This window comes from Notamacropus eugenii, chromosome 1, assembly GCF_028372415.1.
Source record: "Notamacropus eugenii isolate mMacEug1 chromosome 1, mMacEug1.pri_v2, whole genome shotgun sequence".
In the NCBI taxonomy this organism is placed as follows: domain Eukaryota; kingdom Metazoa; phylum Chordata; class Mammalia; order Diprotodontia; family Macropodidae; genus Notamacropus; species Notamacropus eugenii.
In genome coordinates this window covers 246,561,297-246,584,608 of record NC_092872.1, presented here as the reverse complement: position 1 = coordinate 246,584,608, position 23,312 = coordinate 246,561,297, and the positions used below count along the sequence as shown (strand labels likewise).

The 23,312-nt window shown below is 39.8% G+C and overlaps 1 protein-coding gene across 6 annotated transcripts in view; it reads right to left on the bottom strand.

Annotated features, from left to right (window-relative positions):
- The window catches only part of RASSF4 (Ras association domain family member 4), a 73,749-nt gene that overhangs the window by 3,522 nt on the left and 46,915 nt on the right, over window positions 1–23,312 (bottom strand). For 2 of the 6 annotated variants that reach the window (XM_072628430.1, XM_072628434.1), the window contains exons 4-10: window positions 17,622–17,764; window positions 16,879–16,967; window positions 15,511–15,671; window positions 6,709–6,810; window positions 4,100–4,151; window positions 1,694–1,815; window positions 631–728 (exon numbers count right to left, since the gene is read on the bottom strand). In XM_072628430.1, coding sequence (XP_072484531.1) covers window positions 631–728; window positions 1,694–1,815; window positions 4,100–4,151; window positions 6,709–6,810; window positions 15,511–15,671; window positions 16,879–16,967; window positions 17,622–17,764 — 767 coding nt within the window. Of the gene's footprint in view, window positions 1–630; window positions 729–1,693; window positions 1,816–2,990; window positions 3,078–3,214; window positions 3,396–4,099; window positions 4,152–6,708; window positions 6,811–15,510; window positions 15,672–16,878; window positions 16,968–17,621; window positions 17,765–23,312 lie in introns of those variants that run through there. The other 4 variants (XM_072628431.1, XM_072628435.1, XM_072628433.1 and 1 more) reach the window with 3 other exon arrangements.

Here is a 23,312-nt window from a genome sequence, read left to right as displayed (position 1 = left end):
AATTGGAAAGTACTATCTTATACCTGAGAGCAAGCAGCTTAGACCTCGTCACTTTTCTCTCCAAAGATCTAAAAACACCATCTGGTGCAATCCAATTTCATTACTTGACTGGCTCCTTTTAAGAAAACCGTGCTGAAAACACGTAACAGGCTTACACTTTCTGTTGTTTAAAAATATCTCTTCACTGGGCCTAGCCTACACCTCACGAGAATTCTTATCCCATTTTTTTTTTCCTATAAAGCTCTTTGGATATTTGAAGACCACCTTCCACTTTATCACACTGTCAGTTTATAATGGGATTACAGAGAGACATAGGACTTCCTGACTTTCTGACCTTGAGGACACATTTTCAGTAATCTCGGTTTCCCTTTGTACCACGTGGATGAGACATTTCAAGGCTACTTTCTAACTAAAAATAAATGGGATGTCACAGCAGCCACACAAAATGCCAAGGAGCATGAGGATGGAACAGCTGGGAGACTGGGTTTACTGAAATTTACCTAAAGACTCTTTGGCCAAAGAGAGTGAAGAGAAAAGCATCCTTGCCATCCTAATGGAGGATGCCCACTCTGCTATCCATGTGGTGACCCTGATGGATAGCTACTATGTGGAGTCTTTGGAGCTGCTTACTTCAGAGTCAGTTTGATTATTTCTCTTTCCTCCTCTTCTTTTAATTTTTCAACAAAACTGTCCAGCACCGGCATTTCAAATTTAATGTACTGAGCGACCTAGAAGATCCAAGAAGATTTAGTATTTTTTAAAAAATGTTCTTTAAAATTGTTTTTTTTTTGCTTTTCAAGTATGGCTTCACTGGCATTCCAATGCAACAAGACATCCCAGTTCCTTGTAATGTTATCCCCTCCCCCCTCCCTGCCTCTGACAAAATCCCTAGGTATTAAGTAATAGAGACTAAATAGTGAGTGCAGAAAAATAAAAAGGTCTCATTATTATTTTCAGAGAAGCTATTATCCTTTAGAGGAAATGTAAACTGAAGATTAGGAAAAGCATTCAATGGTGAAAATACACTCGCACCAGGTCTCTCAGGGGGAGTGGTTCAGAGTCCCATTCTCATGAACAATGAGAATTGAACTTGAAATAGCCCTCAGAATAGTAATGGAGGAGGTAGGGTGCAGGGGAGACATACAACATTTGAACAATTCTGTCTTGGGAAAAGACTGCGGGATCTGATTGCCTAATCTTTTTCCCACTGGTAATTTTGGAGATTTGCTAATCATTTGGCCAGGAACCAGAATGACTGGGCTCTAATGAGAGTTATCTTGACCTCGAGTTTAAAGTCCCTGGTTAAAATAATTTTTCTGGTTTGTCCAAGAGAATACCAAAAAAAAAAAAAAGTTTAATTTCAAAGAAGTGTTTTATCTCCATGAGCAGAAAAAAAGTGAGGTAAGAGCAATTGTCTGGGGGGAGGGAGGAGTGGGAGGGCGAACACAGCTAAGGAAGATAGCTGGTCCATTTCAAGCAATAGAGGTGGAGTGGCCATAAGTCTGAGTCTCTTCTGGCTAATCTGCCTCTGCAAGGGTGTCCAGCTGGGGTACCAGTCAAAATACGAATGAGATGATATGAGGAAATCTTTTATCTGCTTTGTTCAGCTGTCTCTATCGACAGAGAAACTAAATGTTCTTCCTTTAAAAAACACATATTCTCCCTAGTCCCTATGCCCTTGACTCCCACTTACATCATAAGGAACTTCTTCTCCCAAATCTGTTTCCATCAGAAATATTTTGGCGATTTTCTCACATGGCCCATGTAGGATTCTTGAGATCAGTGGATATTCACAGTCTTTTAATTTTGTCCGTTCTGGAGGAAGAAAGGTATGTAAGATCCAGATGTTTTGTTTTGTTTTGAAAGACACTGTCCTCTTTACACGACAAATATGGATGGCGCTGAAGAAAGACTGGTACATTGATGTGCTGTTGGTGAAACTGAATTGGTTCATCCATTCTAGGAAGCAGTTTGTGCCCAGTTCTACAAGTGACTAAACTGTGAGTCCCCTTTAACTTAGAAATATCAGCTCAAGGGCTATATCCCCAAAGATATATATATATATATATACACACACACATATACATGTACATGACATATATGTACATATGTGTGTATGTATGTATGTATGTATAGTAGCAGCTTTTGTGGTGGCAAACACCTAGAAACTAAAGGAAAGAATACCCATCAATTAACGAATGGTTAAACAAAATATGGTATTTGAACATAACGGAGTACTATTTTGTGTTTTAGGAAATGACAAGAGAGAGGATTTCAGAGTAACCCGGGAAAACTGATATGGACTGATTCACAGGGAAGTGAGCTGAATCAAAAGGACACTTTATAAAACAACAGCATTGTGTATAGGAACAAGTTTAGGAAAGAGGAATGACTTAAGATCTCTGACAAACATGATGACCAATCACAATTCCAGAGGACCAGTGATGAAGAATAATTACCCACTGCCTGGAAGCAAGAAATGTGATGCAGAATGAGACATGCATTTTTGGACATGGACAATGTTTTGCTTAACTGTGACGGATAGTTACAAACATTTCCATAATTAGGAAACAGGACAAGTATACGATCATTTGCTTTAAGTCACAAGATGGTAGCTGGGTCAGAAATAAGTCATGTCTCCATCTTATCTAGCTGCAAACTGACAGTGACTTCACCCTTAGGGGTGGTGGATGTGGAAGTGAGGTTTTCTGTAATATTTATTTGTCAGGTCAAAGGGTACCCTTTCTCATTTTGGTCAATAAGGTTCTAGGATCATAGATCTAAGGCTGGAAGGGACCCCAGGGGCCAGCTAGTCCAACTTGCTCATTTTACAGATGAGAAAACTGAGGCCCAGCAAAGTTAAATGATTTTCCTGAGGTCACAGAGGCAGGATATGAATCCAGATCTTCTGAGTACAGATTCAGGATTTTTTCCATTGTGCTGTACTTCCTCCTACTAAGAAGCCAGGTCTGCTCAGGAAAGGGATCAGGGGGAGCCAGCGTCAACCAGTGTGGCCCAGGAAGCCTCTCCTCCTCCAGCATCCTTCAGGACCACCAGAGAAACAGGATGAGGCCAAGCTGAAATAAGATGGAAAGCCTCAGGAAAGTCTGGAGGTAGAAGAAGTTTGTATCATGACTCTACCACTTCTAGCTAAGTGACTAGTTAGCCTTTCTTAGTCTCATCTCATCATCTATAAAATTGGGATAAGACTTACCTCCTTCCCTACCTCACTGGGCTACTGGAAGGAGTACATGGATAATAAGTGAAGACGGTGAATTCCAATTGTGGAAGCTTCCTCCAATGTGGACATGACTTAGTAATTAAGTCCCAAGCCTCAGGCACGCAGAGGTTAAGTGAATTGCCCAGGGTCACACAGTGGGTAAGTGGCAGGTATTCTAAAATTATTATTATTAATAATATAAATAAATAATGAAAATAACCCTGACTCCACCCATCATCATCATCCTCATCGTCCTCATTGCTAGCATTCATATAGTGCTTTAAAGATTTTAAAGTCCTTTACATTTGTTATCTCATTTGATGCTCAGAACAACCTTGTGAAGTAAGTGCTATTATTATCCCCACTTTACAGATGAGGGAAGTGAGAAATAAGTGACTTGTCCAGGGTCACACATATAGTAAGAGTCTAGAGAAGGATTTGAACTTGGGTCTTCTTGTCTCCAACCCCATCATCCACTACGCTGTGTCTTTTTTTTTTTTTGATGAGTAAAGAGCTTTATAAATATGAGCTCTTAATGTTATTATTATTATTATAACTGTAACTGGCCTCCTCTTTGGCTGAGCTCCAATGATCCATGAGCATGATGGCATGTGTCCCTGGGATTCAGGAGCCTGAGTATCTCGGGCATCTTCTTCCAACTCATCACTGTGCTTCCCATGAACAGTAAAGTGCCTGGCACGTAGTAAATGTGTAATAAATGCTTATTTCCATATTTCCATTTGTGTCAAATAGTTCAATTAAGAAGTATATATTAAGCACCTACTATATGCCAAAACCATCATTTTATCAGAGTCCCCTAGTAAAATGCCCAAACCCAATTGTGGGCGTTACCATTCAGAAGGAATCCTTGAAACTTACCCCCTGATTCATGAACTACATAGAGTGCGAACTCGCTGGGGCCATTTTCAACCTGCAACATTCAAAACAAGATATTAGGGCCAAGACTTAGAGATGTCTCATCATCATAGCACTTAGTATGTCTGAACCCTAACTCATCATCATCTTGACCCTTGGCATACCTGCTTCTCCTTCTGACTCAAGTATTTCTATTTAATAGCACCACTATTCTCTTAGTCACCCAAGCATAAAAGGGGAATACTATATGTATATATATGTATATGTGTATGTATGTATATATGTGTGTGTATATGTGTACATATGCATATACATATATGCGTGCATGCATGTAAATGTGGGTGCATTTATGTATGTGTATGTATGCATGTGTCTTTTTTATACCTAATTATTTACATGATTTCTCCCTCATTAAAATGTGTTCTCCTTGAGGGCAAGGACTGTTTTTGCCTTTCTTTGTATCTCCAGTGCTTAGCACAATGCCAGGAACATAGTAGGCACTTAATAAATTTTTGACTGACAAAATCCAAGCTCCTCATTTTACAGAGGCATAAACAGGTTAAGAAATCTGGTCAGGCAATACCTTGCACCGTATACCAAAATAAAGACAAAAGGGGTACACGATTTAGATATAAAGGCTGATATAATAAGCAAACCGGGAGAGCAAGGAATAGATTCCCTGTCAGGTTTATTGAGACCAAACAAGAGACAGAGAACATTAGGAAGTGCAAAATGGATACATTCAATTGAAAAGTTTTTGTACAAATAAAGTCAATGCGACCAAGTTTAGGAGGGAAGCAGAAAACTGGGAATTTTTACAACTAGTATCTCTGATAAAGGCTTCATATCTAAAATATACAAAGAACTGAGTCAAATTTATAAGAATACAAGTAATTCCCCAATTGATAAGTGGTCAAAGGATATGAACAGGCAGTTTTCAGAGGAAGAAATTAAAGATATCTATAGTCATATGAAAAATGCTCTAAATTACTATTGGTTAGAGAAATACAAATCAAAACAGCTCTTAGGTACCATGTCACACCTGTCAGATTGGCTAACTTGACAAAACAGGAAATGCTGGAGAAGATGTGGGAAAATTGGAACACTAATGCATTGTTGATGGCATGGTGAACTGATCCAAGCATTTTGGAGAACAATCTGGAACTATGCCCAAAGGGCTATAAGAATGTACATACCCTTTGACCCAGCAATGCCATTTCTAGGGCTGCATCCCAAAGAGGCCATATAAATAGGTGAAAGACCCACATGTACAAAAATATTTATAGCAGCTCTTTTTGCGGTAGTCAAGAATTAGAAATTGAGGGGATGCCCATCAATTGGGGAACGACTGATGAAGCTGTGGTATATAAATGTAATGGAATGTATTCGTGCTATAAGAAATGAAGAGCAGGTGGATTTCAGAAAAACCTGGAAAGACTTATATGAACTGATGCTCAGTGAGGGGAGTAGAACTAGGAGAACACTGTACACAGTAACAGCCACATTGTGTCATGACTAACTTTGATAGACTTCTCTTTTCTCAGCAATTCAAGGATCTAAGACAAAAGACTTATGATGGAAAAATGCTATCCACATCCAGAGAAAGAATTAGAGTTTGAATGCAGATTGAAGCATACTATTTGTTCTCTCTCTTCTTTGTTTTATTTTGTTTTTGTTTCTTCTTTCTTGTGATTCATTTCATTGATTACAGTTCTTCTTTACAACAGGACTAATGTAAAAATGTGTTTAATATGAATGTATATGTAAAGCCTACATCAGATTGCACTCCATCGTGGAGAAGGGAGAGAGGAAGGAGGAGGAGAAAATTTAAACCTCAAAATCTTGTGGAACTGAATGTTGTAAATTAAAAATAAATAAGTAACTTTTTTAAAAAAGAAATCTGGTCAAGGTCACATAGCTAGTAAGTGTCTGCTGCAGGAGTATGAAACTAGATCTTTCAGTGTCCCCTCTCCAATGCCAGGCCCAAGGAGGTTAAACCCATGGACATACACGTAGTGAGTTGAATTAAACCAAGATGTCTGACACTAGAGCTAAGTCTATTTCCACTGAAAAATGTTATCTCTTCAAGGGCAGAGACCGTTATCTTATTCATTTCTGTTTTTCTTTCTGTCCTTCATAGTATCAATCATAAGACCTTGGAAATATGTACTTGATAAATGTGACCAAATGAATTTATTCAAAGAGAACAACCTAACAATACGTAAGCTATCTTCTTAGCACTCTTCCCCACAACTTGACTTTTTTCCTTCTCCTAAAACAGAGGTGGGCAAATCATGGCTCAAGAGTCCAATCCAGCCCACCCCTTGTATTTGTACAGTGAGCTAAGAATGACTTTTACATTTTTAAGTAAAGTTTTATTACACTTTAAAATACACAAACATTGTTAGCTTATAGGCAGTAGGATCCAACCCCCAATTGTAGTTTGCTGACCCCTTACCTAAAAGGACACCAAATCACCCCCACCCAGATGGCGCCTAGGTGATAAAACCCTAACAAGTGTTTGTCTCCACAGACCCAGAACTGCCAGAGGGGCCCCCTAGGTTTCTCCTCCTCAGCAGATGTGAACCATGCCATCTCCCAGACTGGCTTACCCTAAACTTGTTCAGAAGCAGGGTCAGTACTTGGACAGTTGTCATGGTGCTGTTGACTCTCACATTGGTCACGGAGCCATAGGCAGGGGTAAATACTGAGGTCTGAGAGAGACAAGAATTGCTGATTAGATAGACTAGGAGCCAGATCCATGCTCTTGTCACGGTGCTAGCTTACCTTGGGCACGAGGCTCTGGCATGGGTATCCCTGGCAGATGGAGGGGAAGCTAGAGAAACTCATTCACTGTTCACATGGAACACCTGTGGCCATCTGCTACTAATCCCCTGGAACAGAAATGGCATGCCAGCCCCCCACCCTCTATTCCTCAGCTATACTCATGTTGTAAGGGTTTTAACTCTGGAATCTATAGTAAATCTTTCATCCTATTAGAGAATCAGTAAAAAGGCAATAGTGACTTAACAGAGAAAGTGCTAGCCCTGGATTCAGGAAGATCTGGGTTCAGGTTCTGCTTCTGACATTTCCTGGCTGCAAATCACCTAACCTCTCACTGCCCCAGGCAACTGCCTAGACTGGAAATTGCACTGATAGAGAAACTTCCTTACCTGAAGCTCCATACACTTTGAGAATCATAGTCCCACCCTAAGAGAGTCTCACTACTAAAGACACTAAAGAAATCTCCTACCAAAGCTGAACCTAACCACAAAAGCCATTGGTTGATTCAGTCAATCCCCTCTACATAGGGAAAACCACTGGAGACTGTCCTCAAGTATCCATAGTCCTAATAAGAATCCTTCAGAATGAATGAAAAATTGAATGAAAAAGCATTTATCAAGTCCTCACTACAGGTCAAACACTATACTAAGCAGTGGGGATGCAAACAAAAAGACAGTACCTAGTCATTTCACCAACCTTAAACTGACTTGATGACCTCAAATTTCTATTGAAAAATCCCCAGAACAAGGCTGTGACAGCCTAAGGACTAAAACAAAAGAGCAGAGGGACCATCATCTTCTCGATGTTAAACAGAAGTCCTACACAGCAGGAGTGGGATGCAAACAATAACAGTCATTATTAAAAATGTCTTACAGCATTTTACGTTTTATTTTTTAAGACATACTTTATCTTTTCACATATATTATCAACTTGGTCCAAATGGAAAAGGTAGTTTTTCCTCAAAATATGGTTGGACCAAACCTGAGTGTGACCTCTATAATGGTTTTTTTACGTTTTTTCCTTGTGTGGGCATGTATCTCATTCTGGACTTTCAGGATTATTACGAAAGATGCTAGAATCATATTTTTTAAATGGACTGAGAAGCCTCAGTTTTGATGCAGAGGCCTCCTATGTGTTCTTTATATTTCTAGAGGTATGGGTATATTTATTCACACAGATACCTATATCTACCTGTGTATGTAAAATACAGGCAGCTGGGTGGCACAGTGGAGAGCACACTGGGCCTGTATTCAGGAAGATCTGAGTTCAGATCTAGCCTCAAACACTTACTAGGTGAGTGACCCTGGGCAAGACTCAATTTTCTCAACTGGGGAAGGAAATGGCAAACCTCTCCAGTATCTCTGCGAAGAAAATTTCAAATGGGGTCACAAAGAGCCATAGACAACTAAAATGACTAAACAACATATTTTGAATATATATATATATATATATATATATATATATATATATATATGTGTGTGTGTGTGTGTGTGTGTGTGTGTGTATACACACACACACACACAAACACACGGCCATATTATATACACATATACACATATATATATAGTATATATATCATTAATATATGTATATGTGTACACACACACACATGTAAATATTTATTTAGGAATTCCAGTGAAGATTGATTGATTGATTTGTCTCTGTCTCTGGTAAGCAATATGCTACAATGGAGAGAGAACTGGTCTTAGAATCAAAAACTACATTCAAGCCCTGCCTCTGATATACATTGCTGTGTGGCTTGATCTTTGACAAGCTTTTCAGCCTCTTTATGCTCTAGGTCAGTGAGGTCAAACTCAGAAAGAAATGGGGGAAGCTAATCTCTACATAAGGACCTCTATAAGCCACATATTGACTTAGCTTCAAAATGTGGCATTATCTATGTTCAATTGTATTTTTATATATTTTGTTCAATATTTCCCAGTTATATCATAATCTGGTTCAGGTGGCACATGGAGTGTTGTGGGCTTTATATGGCTCGCGGACCATGTACCTGACACCTCTGCTCTACTCAACTCTCCAAGATCATAAACTGCAGAGATGTTGTCCATCTGCTTCGGTAAAGGAAGTTACCTATACCACTAAAATCACAGGTCTAGTCCCCGAACCTATATACATATATGTATGTACACACACAAACACACATACTACATACATATATGCATGCACAAATATACTTGCATACATGTAAAGAAATGTATGTGTATATGTATGTCAGTATGACCAACAATACTTCCAACCAAGCCCTCACAGTAACATCTGGAAGTGGGGGTCAACCACTGACCACCAACTTCTGATGTGCTGCCATCCACAAGACAGGTAACTAGAATAGCTGAAGCAGCAAGCCTCATCCCCCTACCCTGGGGGAGAAGCAGGGGGCAGCCTGTGCCAGGCTCTTATCTGCACCTTGACCACTACATCCCCACAGACCCTGATGTCAGGACCCTGAACCCAAGAGTCTTGGGAATAGCCAAGCTTCCAGCCCTCTGCTCTCAGTCATCATCCTATATAGATACAGCATGGTCATGCTCCTGCATGGGCTAACGTCATATGTATCAAAAACTCAGAAAAGAAAGTTCTTGTCCCCAAAGTCTTTGGCTCTGACAAATGGCTCAAATCAGAAAGTAATATGATTTTACCAATGTCAATGACATCAAGAAAGATACATCACCCTCTGCTTTGGGGGTGAATCCTCAGAAACATGGCATCGTTTCACCGGACTTGCAGCTGAAATCTACGATAAGGGTTACTCCCCCGTGACAATGGGAGCTCCCTGAGAGCAAGCACCATCTCAATTTTCTATTTGTACACCCAGCATTTGGCACAGTGCTTTGTACATACAGTAAGTGATTAATCAATGTTGCATCATCCACATAACATGCATAAAGAAAGAGGCAGATACAGAGACACAAGAAAAGGATGCTAGAGAGACAAGGGAATGTGGAAGAAGTGGAGAGAGACCTGGACCTAGAGTCAGATGGACCTGAGTTCAAGTCTTATCTTTGATATGTATTGGCTACTAGTTATTCACTCTCTCAGTACCCTAGATAGCTTTCTAAGACTTTAAATTGTGAGGCAGTTGCTTACTTTCACCTGCAGAGTTTTCACACTGTGAGATCCCCACACAAAGGAAATCACAGATCTCGACTGTCTCTGAATCTCTCAGCTTCGCACTGTCTTTGTTTCCCTCTTCATATCTCTATTTCTCTACGTCTCTCTGTCTTTCTGTCTGTCTCTCTCCCTCTCTCTCTGCTTCTGTCTCTGTCTTTAATATGTCCTGTCTGTTTCTGTATGTATATTTTCCTATCTAATATATATCTCTTTAGGGGTGAGGTCTATATTCAGGGCACCCCAATATTATGCCAATTATAACCATGATCATACTGTCTGACACCAGAATGAATGCCAGGGAGACAACAAAATGATGACCATTACGCTAAAGAATATTCCAGGATCCTGATAGAATTAATGAAGTCTCAAAAGGTTCCTAATTTAGTCTCTCATTGAGGCTTAGATTGTGGAGGAATTGGGTTTTAAAATTTAAAATCCCTCTGGAATTTCAAGATTATTATTACAAATATTCATAACATATAAAAGAATGGACTGAATCCCAATTTGGATACAGAGGTTCTATGATCAGTAATATTCTTCTGTCTTCTAGAAGATGCCCATCTCCAACGTTTCACAAAACTTCTTCATCAGGAATATCTAGCAACCTCACCAAGGTTTCCTCAACTACTTCTTTTTTTTTTCTTTTAGTGAGGCAGCAAGGTGGAGCAGTGACCGGAGCATTAAGCCTGGAGTCAGAAAGTCCTCAGTTCAAATCTAGCCTTAGACAATGACTAGCTAGGGGCTCCTGGACACGTCATTTAATCTTTGGTTGCTTCAGTTTCCTCAGTTGCAAAGAGGGGGTAATAGTATTTTCCTCATAGTGTTCTCATGAGGATTAAATCATATAATGTTTTTTAAAAGTACTTAACACTCTGCCTGGCCTATAATAAGTTCTATATAAATGCCTATTCCTTTCCCTTCCTTTTCCCCATTCACTGGGTACCAATGGTACCTTTCTCAGATGGAAGTAAGCTTCAGCAATAGAAATAAATACTGTGGGCCAGATTTTGCATTTTATTAAAAGTCTTAGTTATACAAAGACATTTTTTAGGGGACTGGTCTAATTTCTCTCCAGCATTCAGTGAGGGGACCTGTTTATCCGCATATCAGGAAGAAGCAATTTTCTTGAGCTCAAGAAGTATCAAAGGTTAAACTGCATCTGGACCTTGCTCTTCCGGGTGTGAGGCCAAAACTCTAATCCACTATCGTACGTGAATAGCTCTTGTATGGTGAATAAGATGAGGCCTAAACAGCTTCACTTCCTATTGTTTTTCAGTTCTCTCCATCAGCCCTTAAGAGGAGAAAAGGGAAAAAGATCCAAAGCTGTATATCAGAAGTCCTAGAGTTCAAGCTGTCAACTCTACAAGCATTTATACAGCACCTACTATGTACCAGAAACTGTGCTAAGCATTTCCTTCTCATCTTTGCTCCTGTCCAAGGCTAGAAATCCACTTTTGAGTGTAAGAAATTTATTTTTAGGTCTAGGTTGAAATAGAAAGCTATTGAGGTCATTTTTTTCAAGATCTAGAATTCTAGGATTCTCTGACAAGGTCATTTTGCCTTTGTCAGTTTAGATTCTCATCAAACAGAACTCACTTGTTGAGCAGCTACTCTGTGTGCTGTGATGCTAAGCTCTGGGGGAGATACATTTACACAAATGAGTCAATGGAGAGCATTTGAGAAAGGTAACAGCACTTATAACCAGAGGTATCAGGAAAGGCATCTCACATGAGAAAGGAAGTGTACCAGCGTTGAGATGTGAAAGGGGGTGAGGATTCAAAGAGGGAGTATATTCCAGGTGGGAGAGAGAGCTTCTATAAGGCAGAGAAAGCCAAGATGAAATGCTAGGGTATTGTTAGGTTAGCACTAACTGTGAATGCACAAAGGACAAGAAGTCTGGAGAGGTAGGTTGGAGCTCCAGCTTAAATGCCAAGCATTTAGACGCAGGTTTACTGTGACCATGAGCAATGGCTTACTAGCCCCTTGAATGTGTAGGATAAGTCAGAGGAATTGGAGAAGGCTAAGGAGAATTTTTTTTAAACAAAGTTGCTGTGGGAAAAAATTGAAAATGGAAGGACTGCTCTTCAACAGAGGAATGACTGAATGCATTATGGTAGAAGAATATGATGGAATATTATTATGTGCCAAGAAGCAATGAAAGGAATGGTATCAGAGAAACCTAGGAAGACTTGTGTGAACTGACGTAGAATGAAACAGGCAGAACAAACCAATTTATACAAAAAACTTAGAAAGACTTTAGAACTGTAATCAATGCAATGGCAAACCACCATTCCAAACAATTTGTGATGAAATGGGCTACCCATATCCCGACAGAGAGGTGATAGACTTAGAGAGATATATTTATTTTTTGAACACAGTCAATGAGGGAATGTGTTTTGCTTGACTATACATATTTGCAACAAAGGTTTTGATTGTCTTTCTTAAGAAAAGGGTAGCGGAATAAGAAGCAAAGAAATGAATTTTTATTGATTGAAAAAATGGAATTTAATTAAAAAATAGAAACCAATAAAAATAGAAAAACAAAAGTTACTGTAACACAGAAGAACAAAACACTGAAAATGAGACACCCATTTCCAAGCAGTGAAGTTGTAGGACTGTTCTGCTTTGTAAGAAGAAAGGTCTTTGACATCAAATATGTTGCCAATACTGTTGTTTTCATGTTGATCTTCTCCCATCTAGCTTTAAGACAGACAGTGATATGAGCACTACCAAAACTGATGAGGCAGATTTCCCAGCCCAGGCTATGAAGTGTTTCATTCTAAGAGGTACACAGCTGAATCTAGCAGGCAAGGTCAAGGCAGTAGGCTAGGGCATGAACTACTGCCTGTTCCGGAAATTAAATCACCTTTCCTGTGATAAAAATAGTGTTTGGATATATCTCTGCGTGAGCAAAAGCGCGTCCTAAAACTATTCTGAGAAAAATCACTGAAAAAAGATGACTAAAATGTACTATATCTTCCCAGAATGTTAACTCAAAGGCAGTGTGGTCCCCTAGTGTGGAAACCTGACAAAACCCACAGTATTGTTAAGCCCTAGATGAGAAAGAGGCTTTTGTTAGGTATACACAATTCTCTTTCAGAAACTAGCACTCATTCTATGGAGGTGGCTTAACTCCAAAGCTCTAGTTCAATATCCTGGAAAAGTTTATTTGCCAAAAGGTAACCTGGAAAAAATGATCTCCATCCCATAGGTGAACCTGTAATGCACAGTAATTTATTTTCTGTAAAATTAGGGTCCACTGGAACTATCTTTCCATTCAAATGAATTAGTGATCACATCAATGTGAGAGTTACCCCTCAAATGATATAGACTGTCACCCATCCTGTGCAGTAGTTTTCCATGGCCACAGAGTCACACAATTATCCTTCCCTTCTTGCTTTCATTTGACCAAGATACCAAGGGTTGTCCATCAACTCTCTCTTCCCTTTAACCACATGACCAGCCCTTCCTCTTCTTGGGTCATACATTTCTCTGGTGATAGCCCTAACACAGTGCCTGGCACATAGTAAGTGCTTAATTAATGTCTGCTGCCATTTCTTATTCTGGTTTTACTTTGTGGTTCCTTATTTGTATGTTATACAGCCTGTTCAAGCCATAATGCACCTCTCCATCGCCTGCTGGGTCCTATTTCTTTTCAACTCCTTGGACACTTTGGTGCTCCATGTTTCACAATGAGAGGACATACTTATCTGGCTAGCTCCACAGGATGAACCAATTTGGCAGATGGCAAGCTGAACACTGAATTGCTAAAGAGACGTTTACTTGTCATTATGCTCAAGATTAGATAAATCAGCAACCATTACAACTTGTTCAGTTCATCATGCAGAACTGATGATCGTCATAAGAATATAAGAAATGGATCCATGGTCCATATAGTCCAATAATGTGCCTCTCACAATAGTAGACAAGGGAAATGTTGAGGAAGGACACAGTTGTCCTCTGTCATCAATGTTAGGGGTTAAGAATCTACAACAAAAATAAGGACCAAGGCTAAAGCTGAGACTGAGGCACAGGGATTATTCAGTTGTTCTCAGAGGGAAAAATCGTGACTGATGATAGACTGGTACTATGTGCCAGTTTTTAATAGAGAGACCCAGGGCTTCCCAGAGCCAAACCAGGCTGGATTAATTCATCACAATCCTGAAAGACGATGGTCCTAGAAAGGGTATTTAGTTCTGTTAGGACAGAATTTTGTCTCTCAGTCCAAGAGTCTTGAACCTCATTTTCTATTTGGGGAGACTGTGCTACGTTCTTGGAGCTATGGTCTCAGGAATTCTGCTGGGGCTGAGATAGATGGACACAGGATCCCCAGAGTCCCTGAGGTAAATCAGTATCTAATTTTTCCAAGTCTCAAGCAACTGGACATTGCCTAGGTGCCTAAAAATCATAGTCCTTACCTCTTGACTATTCAAAAGTTAATCTCCTCCCATATTAGGGTGATATAAAAAAGACAGTTTTAAATGAACCCAAAAATGACTGGCTTCCTAAACTATTGCTTTTCCCAGGGCCCAGAATATCCAATAACTACATACTAGTTAAATGAATCTTCTAATAACAGCTGGCATTTATATAGTGGCAACTAGGTGGTGCAGTGGATTAGAGGGCTGGATCTAGAGTCAGAAAGAAAGCTTTCTGAGTTCACATCTGGCCTCAGATACTAGCTGTGTGAACCAGAGTGAGGCACCTAACTTTGCCTCAGTTTCCTCATTTGTAAAATGAGCTAGAGAAAGAAATTGCAAATCACTCTAATATCTTTGCCAAAAAAATCCCCAAAGGGGTCATAACAAATCAGAAATGCCTGAAAAACAACTACAGAACAACAAAATTTATAACAATGCTTTAAGGTATGCAAAATCCTTTACAAATTTCATCTCATTTGATCTTCATAACAACCCTGTGAGGTAGATACTATGATTATCCACATTTTACATTTGAGGAAACTGAGGCAAACAGAGATTAAATGACTTGCCCAGGGTCACACTACTAGGAAGTAGACAGAAATTGATCTCAGGTCCCGGTTCAAGACTCCACTGCACCCCTTAGCTGCCAGATGTAAGCTCCTCAGTTAAACCATTTGGCCCCTTAAAATAGAAGGGAGAGCTGTTTAAGTTGGAAACATCTTCAGTGAGCTCTTTTTGCCACAAAATTTGAAAGAGCCTTCACCTATGCTCCTATCTCCAATTACCTCATTCTTTTTATAGTCACAGTTGCTTCCCTTTTATAGTTCTGTTGACCAAATGATTCAATCTGCTGAGGTCAGTGCAACATGTCTCAAGCTAATCTATTTAATTTACAGAATGGGGAATGATGGATGACTAGAATATGGCATTCAAACAAATAATCACTTTGGTTCCTCCAGCAACCTCATATAAAATAATCACTTCAATTATAAATCAATATAGTGTTCATCACAGATATGGGAGGGAGAGTAATAAAATACTTAGAGCTTGGGACTCAAAGTACCTGAAACTTGAGATTACCTTATGGTTATAGAAATGCCCATTGATTGAGAATCTATGCCGCTTTAATTTCTGAGCTTCTCCCAGGGTGCGGCATTTTGATCTTCGTTGAATCATGCAACTTGCATCACTTTTTGTCCTCATGAGCTGTGGTGTCTCCTCTTCACCATTTATAGCATCTGCTGGTATGAAGGTGAACAAAACCAGGAAGGGATTGGTAGGACAATGGATGACAATAATTGTACTAATGAACACAACAGCATAAAGAACTTGTGTGTACGAAATCATTAAATACTTCCCTGGTTTTTATTAATACAATTAAACTTAATAAAATTTTTGTGCAAGAGATGAGGGCACCAGTTCTGTTACTCCTATGTTCAACTAGGTAGAACAAGACAGAGATTAAGAGAAGTAATTTATACAGTATTGTAGTGATCAGTTCCAGAGCCCCCTTATCCACTAGAGATTGTCAGATTTCTGCTTAGTCAGAAAATTACTGATATTTACTGAGTAATCTTTTGTGGGTGCTGGGCAAGAGGTAACCAATCCATTAGAAAACACTGTTTGGGGTGATCATGCAGGTCAAAGAAGAGAAAATGAGACTCCAGGTGGCTTGATTAGACTAAGACAAGCACCATCTTGCCTGGTGACTTAGTTCAGCCCTATAAGTTCTTCTGTTTGGCATTTAATGCACTTCATAATCTGGCTCCAACCTCCCTTTCCAGATTTATTACCATTATTTTCCATCTACTCTTTATGTATCATGAATGCACCTATTTATATACGTGTTGTCTCCCCCATTAGAATGTAAAGCTGCTTGAGGGAAAGGACTGTTTTTGCTTTCCTTTGTATCCTCAGAGCTTGCACAGTGCCTGCCTGGCACATGGAAAGCAGATATTAAATATTTATTGATTGATTATTCTCTTTTATGTATTCTATGATCCAGCCAAACCAACCTATTTGTTATCCCTCATATCCAACTCCAATCTTCATGTGTCCTCCATACTAGAATACCCTTCTCTCCCACCTCCATCTTTCAGAATCCTTAATTTCCTTCAAAGTTTAGCTCCTACATGAGGCCTTTCCTGAGCTCAGTTGTTAGTGTTTCCTACCCCCATGACTTCATGTCTGGTTTGTGGATTTACGAATACGCCTATGTGTTGCTTCCAGCAATAGAACATAAGTCCCCTGAGGGCAGGGACTGTTTTGTTTTCATTTTGTTATCCCAGCACCTCACATAGTGCCCAATGAGTAATTAAAAAATGCCTACTGATTGACTGAAATGAAGTCACACTTTTCTCTGTAATCTATAGGACAATTCTATATGATATTTTGATCTCTCTGTCCTTTCCTGAATTACACTATACACATAGGAGGAGCCCTACTTACTTGAATCAGGGCCAGAGCTTTCTGACTTCCCCACAGCATGAGGGCTTGACTCTTCGATGGTTTCTCTGGCACCCTGGTGAAGTCCCTTTCTGAAAAGACAGTCACCATATTGATATTTTTTGTCGCTGGAAATGGGCCTTTCTTTTTATCCCCAGCTTCTTCTACAATACCTGGCATATGCTTAACCAAGGCTACATTATACACCACCTGTGAGGCAGGTGGTGTATAATTATGCTCATTGTATGGATGGAAAACTGAGGCTTAAAGATAGTAAGAGACTTCTGGCCAAGTCTCAAGAAGGGGCAAAATGGCAGAGCAGAGTTGTACCACTGGATTTGGAGTTGAGGATCTGGATTTGAATCCTGTCCAGGATCTTGCCCATGTAGCCTCTGGGCAAGTCACTTAAAGAGAATGAATACCAATATGGTATGATTATGAATTGCCTGAGGGCAGGGGGCTACTGAATCTCCAGTGCCTAGCACAGTGCTAGGTACATAGGAAGCCCTTGATATATGCTTGCTGAATTGAAATGAGTAGGGGTCTTTTTATGACTTCAGCCAAACCACGCCTTTTTTTGAGTGCTCCCAATATACTCTCTGTTAATTTCCTTTGACTTCTCTGGGTTCTTTCCCCATACCTGGCTTCCACAAAGAAGGCTGGATGAATGTCTAGGTTAGCAAGGGGATGTCATGTGGAGCATCTGGGGGGCCTCAGGAGTGCTCCCTCTCCCTTGGACCACTCACTGGCTTATAGTAGGTAGGTCTTTCTTCCACGGGGCTGTTGAGAGGTGGATTCTCTCATTATCATCCTGCATCTGGAGCCGGATGGGTCGCCTCAGTCCCCAGGATATGTTCAGCAGCCCTTCAATGATGAGCTCGCCTTCTTCCTGAAGTGGGAGGTGGGGGAACAAAACATGGAGACCTTCAAGGCCAGCCTTCCCCAGTTTAAAGACTGGTTTCAGAGCCTATCCATCTCCACGTGCTAAATGACATTTGGTAAATGACAGGACCTAGCAAAAGGAAACAGGAGCCATGCACTTTCAAATCTCATCCCACCCAGACTTGGCCAGAAAAAAGCAGTACTAGCAAATGAATTCGATGAGTCAGAATTAATTCAGGAACACAGCTGAGGCATAGTCAGTCACGTACAGCTTGGGCCTTGAGGAAACAGAAGTCTCAAGGTAGACATGTCCCTACACACATACCCAGAAACTTCCCCTTCCGACCTTATGAGTTCTCTGAGTTACTATTAATGGATTTTAAGCTATCTTCTATTTCCTATGTATGGTCAACTTAATTATCTGCAAGTGAGTTACCCTCTCCTCTATCAGTCAGTCTAAGAGCAAGGCCAAACATGAAAGACTGTCAGGATGGGACCCTAGAGGATGGGTGTAACAACTACTACGTGTGCCTCAATGAATCTCTAACCTACAATCCAAAGGCAAGTTTACTCAAAGCATTCCTGGATTACCTAATATTTTCAAATAGCTGTGCCTCTACTCACAGGGATCAGGGCAAATAATTCAATATCAACATTTATTAAGTATTAAGTATGAGGCCTAAGTACCATTAGAAAAATAGGTCACTAAAGCAATAGGATGAGAACTAATGAATCAACCCACAGGCTCCCAAATTTACCTTATTGTCAGATTCTATAAGGAAATCAAATTCTCTCATTACCTCTCTCTCTCTCTCTCTCTCTCTCTCTCTCTCTCTCTCTCTCTCTCTCTCTCTCTCTCACACTCTCACACACACACACGCACACACACACACACACGTGTTGCAATCTGAACTTTTGATTCTATCACCTCTGTATCAGGAGGTAGGTAGAATATTTCATGCGATGAAATTTCCAAAGGCAAATTATTTTCTGGTTTTAAAGGTGAAACAGATTTTTAAAAACGATTTTGTTCCCTTGACTCAGTTATCTACCACCTCCCTCTCCTCCCTGGACACATACCACTCCTCAAATGGGAAAAAATGTCTCCTAACTATAATGAGTCCTTTTTTTTTAAACTGAATTTTTCTTCATTGACTAACTAGATCTCTTAGAAATCTCTGTTAAAAAGGCAACTGACTTTTCTTATAATTTGGTGTGAGTCAGGCTGGCTGACTCTGGGTGGACTTTATTTCATCTTTCCAAAGACCAAATTTAGGAAATTTGGGGGGCATTTTACAGATGGACAATTATCTTCTAAGGTTCCCAGAACATCAGTTACTCTGTTCAGTCTGTCCCTCCCTTCCTCCCTAAACATTTTGTCCTATTTACTAGTTTCACTTTCTGGGTATCTCAGTATAGGAAATGACCAAATATCAATTAAGAAACTATTGAGTATTGATATTGTACCATTGTTGTGAGGAAGGGAGGTGTGGTAGAAAGAACACTAGGTCTGGAAGCAGAAGATGATGGGTAGAAGTTCATATTGCTATTATAGCTTTGGACCAATAGCTAAGTACTTCATATCATTTTTCAGAGCCTCAGTTTCCTCAATTGTAAAAAAGTAGGGATTGAATTAAATCAAGGGTTCTTAATCTTTTTTGTGTCCTGGACCCTTTTGGCTGTCTGATGAACCCCTTCTCAGAAACATGTTTGGTATCTACACCCATAAGTGAAGGAAATGTTAAATTTCAGTTAAAGATTAGTGAAAATAAATACATAATTTTGCCTCCTTCAAGTTCTGTCCAAGAGTTGGAGGTATCACTTGAGTAGAGTTTTATAGGAAAAAAAGGATTCTTAGAGGTAGACATGATAGATTGGGAGTGCATTATAAAAATGGAGGACCAGTAGTACAAACATGGGCTAGGGAAGTGATAGCACAAATGTACTTTGTTCTCATTAGATCATACATGGTGCATTTTGTCATATTTTCAGAAGGACATTGATGACCTAGAGAGGTATACCAGAATAGTGGAGAATATCATTCTGTACAGGAAGAGGTTGAAAAACCCAGGAATGTTTTGTCTGGAAAAGAGAAGATTTTAGTTGGGGAGTAAAAATGAAAATCAGTTTCAAATATCTGAAAGGCTGTCACATGGAAGAAAGATTAAACTTCTACTTTGTTGCAGAGGAAATGGAGCAATGGGTAGTAGATGCAAAAAATAAAATAAAATAAAAGCTTTACTTAATACTAACAATTAGAGTTATCTAGCCCCTTTCCATTCTGGGCCAATAGTTTTCTCACCCTGTAGATGCCTCTGCCCTGGGGGCTTCTCCACTGATTGATGAGTTCCTACAGAAAACAACATTTCATGAAGAGCCAAGGTTATCTACGCTCATTTCTCTCTCAACTTTTCTCCTAACCTTTCCAACTTCCCTCACTAGAATGCAGGTTCCTTGAGGGTGGGGGACTGACTATATCTTTTCCTCCCCTTGCATTTGTATTCTCAGTGCTTAACACAGTGCTTGGCACAAAACAAGCTTTAATCAATGTGTACTTTATGTATCTATCTATGTATCTATCCATTCATCATCCACCCACCCACCCTTCCATTCATCCATCCATGTAATAAGCTGTCTTGGGAATAAGTTGATTCCTTCCTACTAGGGATTTTCAAGTAAAATGTTGAATAACCATTTGTTGGTGATGGTGTAGAGGAGTATTGTTTTTAGCCATTGTTTGGAATAAACTACTTGAGGCCCCTTCATCAAATAACTGTCAGAGTCCCAATCATCACAAGCAGTAGCCTTAATACCTTCTTTGACTTGGTAGAATGTAAGGTTAATAAGAAGAAGGGACCCTCTTACTTAGGAATATATAATCCTAATGCCTAGCTTAATAAATGATTATTTTCCCCAACATAGCTAAAACAAACAAGCAAGCAACTAAAACCTTGATTGAGTCAATTGGGAAATAGTTCATCTTTTGTGGGCAACTTGACATTTGGCCTAATTAACAAGTTTTCATATTAAGGTTCATCCGGTTCTCTAGTCTGTGAATTGGAGAGTTGAGTCTAGCGCAAACTTGTAGAAAGACACCCTATGCGAATTGATAGATGAGACAAAATATGAACTTTCCATATGCTCACTCCCACAAGTTGCTGACGAGACCATGCTCACTCCTGGATCTTGTCCCAGGTTAAGCAAAAGTACTTCCTAAATACGCTTCTCCTCTTAAGGAGGCTTCTTAGAAAGTGACTAGGCAGCACCCAAGTGTAACCTGTCAGCTAAAGTCCTGCTATTCTCTATCTGAAACAGGAATCCCCTTTATACAGCATCTCTGAAAAAAAGGCCATGGTTTCCTTGAAAATCTCTAGTGACAGAAAATTCACTACCTTATGAGGCAGAAAACCACATTTAAAAAAAACAGCTTGAATTACCAGAAAATATTCTTATATTATGCCTAGATCTGCCTCACTGCTATTTCTAGCTATTGGTCTTAGTTTCATCCTCTAGATCAGAGGTGGGGAACCTGCAGCCTCAAGACCACATGTGGCTTTCCAGGTCCTTGGATGTAGCCTTTTGACTGAGTCCAAGTTTTACAGAACAAATACTTTTATTAAGGGGATTTGTTCTATAAAGTTTGGATTTAGTCAAAGGGCTGTCAGACCTGAGGATCTAGAGGGTCATGTGTGGCCTAGAGGATCACATGCGGCCTCAAGGCCCCAGGTTCCCCACCCCTGCTCTAGGATAAGAAGAACAACCCTTCAGAATCTAGAAGACTGCTACCATCTGTCTCTTTATCAGTCTTCTCCTTCCCTCCTCCTACTAAACTTGTAAGATATTCTTCAGGCTAAGACAACCTCTACTTTCAACCAGACCTCATATGCCATGATCCTCCATTATCCCATCCTCATTATCTCAGTGACCTTCCTGTGGGTCTTCCAATGTCCTTCCCAAAATTGTTTGACCAGAGTCAAACATAACAATGCAGATGTAGTCTGATCAGGGACTACAGAGTCACTCATTTTAGAAAGACATTGCAAAGAGCAGTGTAACAAAGACAGTATCGAGAGTCAATGAAAAACTTGGAGATAATTCAGAATTTCTGTTTCCTCATTCACAGCTTTCTGCTCAAGCCAATTTTTTTTTAAGGAACAAAGGCGTTTTCTGGCTGCTAACATCCTGAACCTTGAACACATGCCTAGTACTGAATATACTTGGAATACAAAGTCAATAGTAAGCTTGATGACAGACTAATGGGAAGCCTTGGGCAAGGGAAATAATGGAATAATACAGCATGAACTACGTGACTGGGATGGCTCTTGAAAGTCACATTTTGCCAAAGGCTCAAAGTCAGGTATCAATATGTACTATAGCTCAGGGTACCACATTAAAAAAATAAAAGGTGAATTTAAGAATAGATCTTCTCACTTTACTTTCTTAAAGAGCTGCAATGTGACCTGAAGGGTCTCTATTCCTTTACCTGGGAACAGAGGAATCACTTAACTTTGTGTGCACATCCATCCATCCATCCATCCACCCATCCATCCATCCATTCATCATCCATCCATCCATTCATCTATTCATGCATCCATGCAATGGGCTGTCTTGGGAATAAGTTGATTCCTTCCTACGAGGGATTTTCAAGTAAAAAGTTGAATAACCATTTGTGGGTGATGTTGTAGAGGAGTGTTCTATTTTTTTTAAATGGAGTTTTCTGCCTCATTAGGTGGTGAGTTTTCTGTCACTAGAGGTTTTCCCTCTTCCTACATTCAGGAGTTCGTTCTCCAGGTTAAATGCGTGGCTGGACAGATATGCCTCTCTGATTCTCTCAAACACAGGGCCCTCTCCCTCATCTCAGTGCCTTTACACATTAGCTGTTTCCAAGTTCTGGAATCTTCTCCTTTCTAACCTCTCCCTGTTATATTCTCTAGCTTCATGTAAGAGTTTGCATAAGCACCACTTCCCATAGGATTCTCCTAAGTTCCCTTAGATGCTGGGACCTAACTGTTCATTCATTCTGTATGTATCCTATATGCACTCATTTGTGTGTATTTTCTTTCCTCCATTAGAATATAAGCTTCATGAGAGCAGGGCCTGATTTTGCTTTTTCTTTGTATCCCTAACACTAAGCACTGGGCTTTGTACATAGTAAGTGCTTAATAAATACTTATTGGTTGACTCAAATACGAATGTCAATAGCAACTACCTCACAGAGTTGTTGTGAAAATAATCTAAAATAACATGCAAAAACCATTTTGCAAACCTTAAAATGCTACCCAAAAATGCTACGTACTGTTTGTCAGAGATGTAGCAAAAGGGCTATTTGGTTGGGTATGAGCTGGAGATCCCTTTGGTAGCTACCTAGTCTTCCTAGAGTCAGGAAGACCTGAGTTCAAATCTGGCCTTAGACCCTTATTAGCTGTGTGAGCCTGGCAATCCAATCTCTGCCTCACTTTTCTGAACTGTGAAATTAACCATAACACCTATCTCTTAGGATTATTGTGAAAATCAAATAAGAAAATCTCTAAAAAATACTTAACACAATGCTTGGT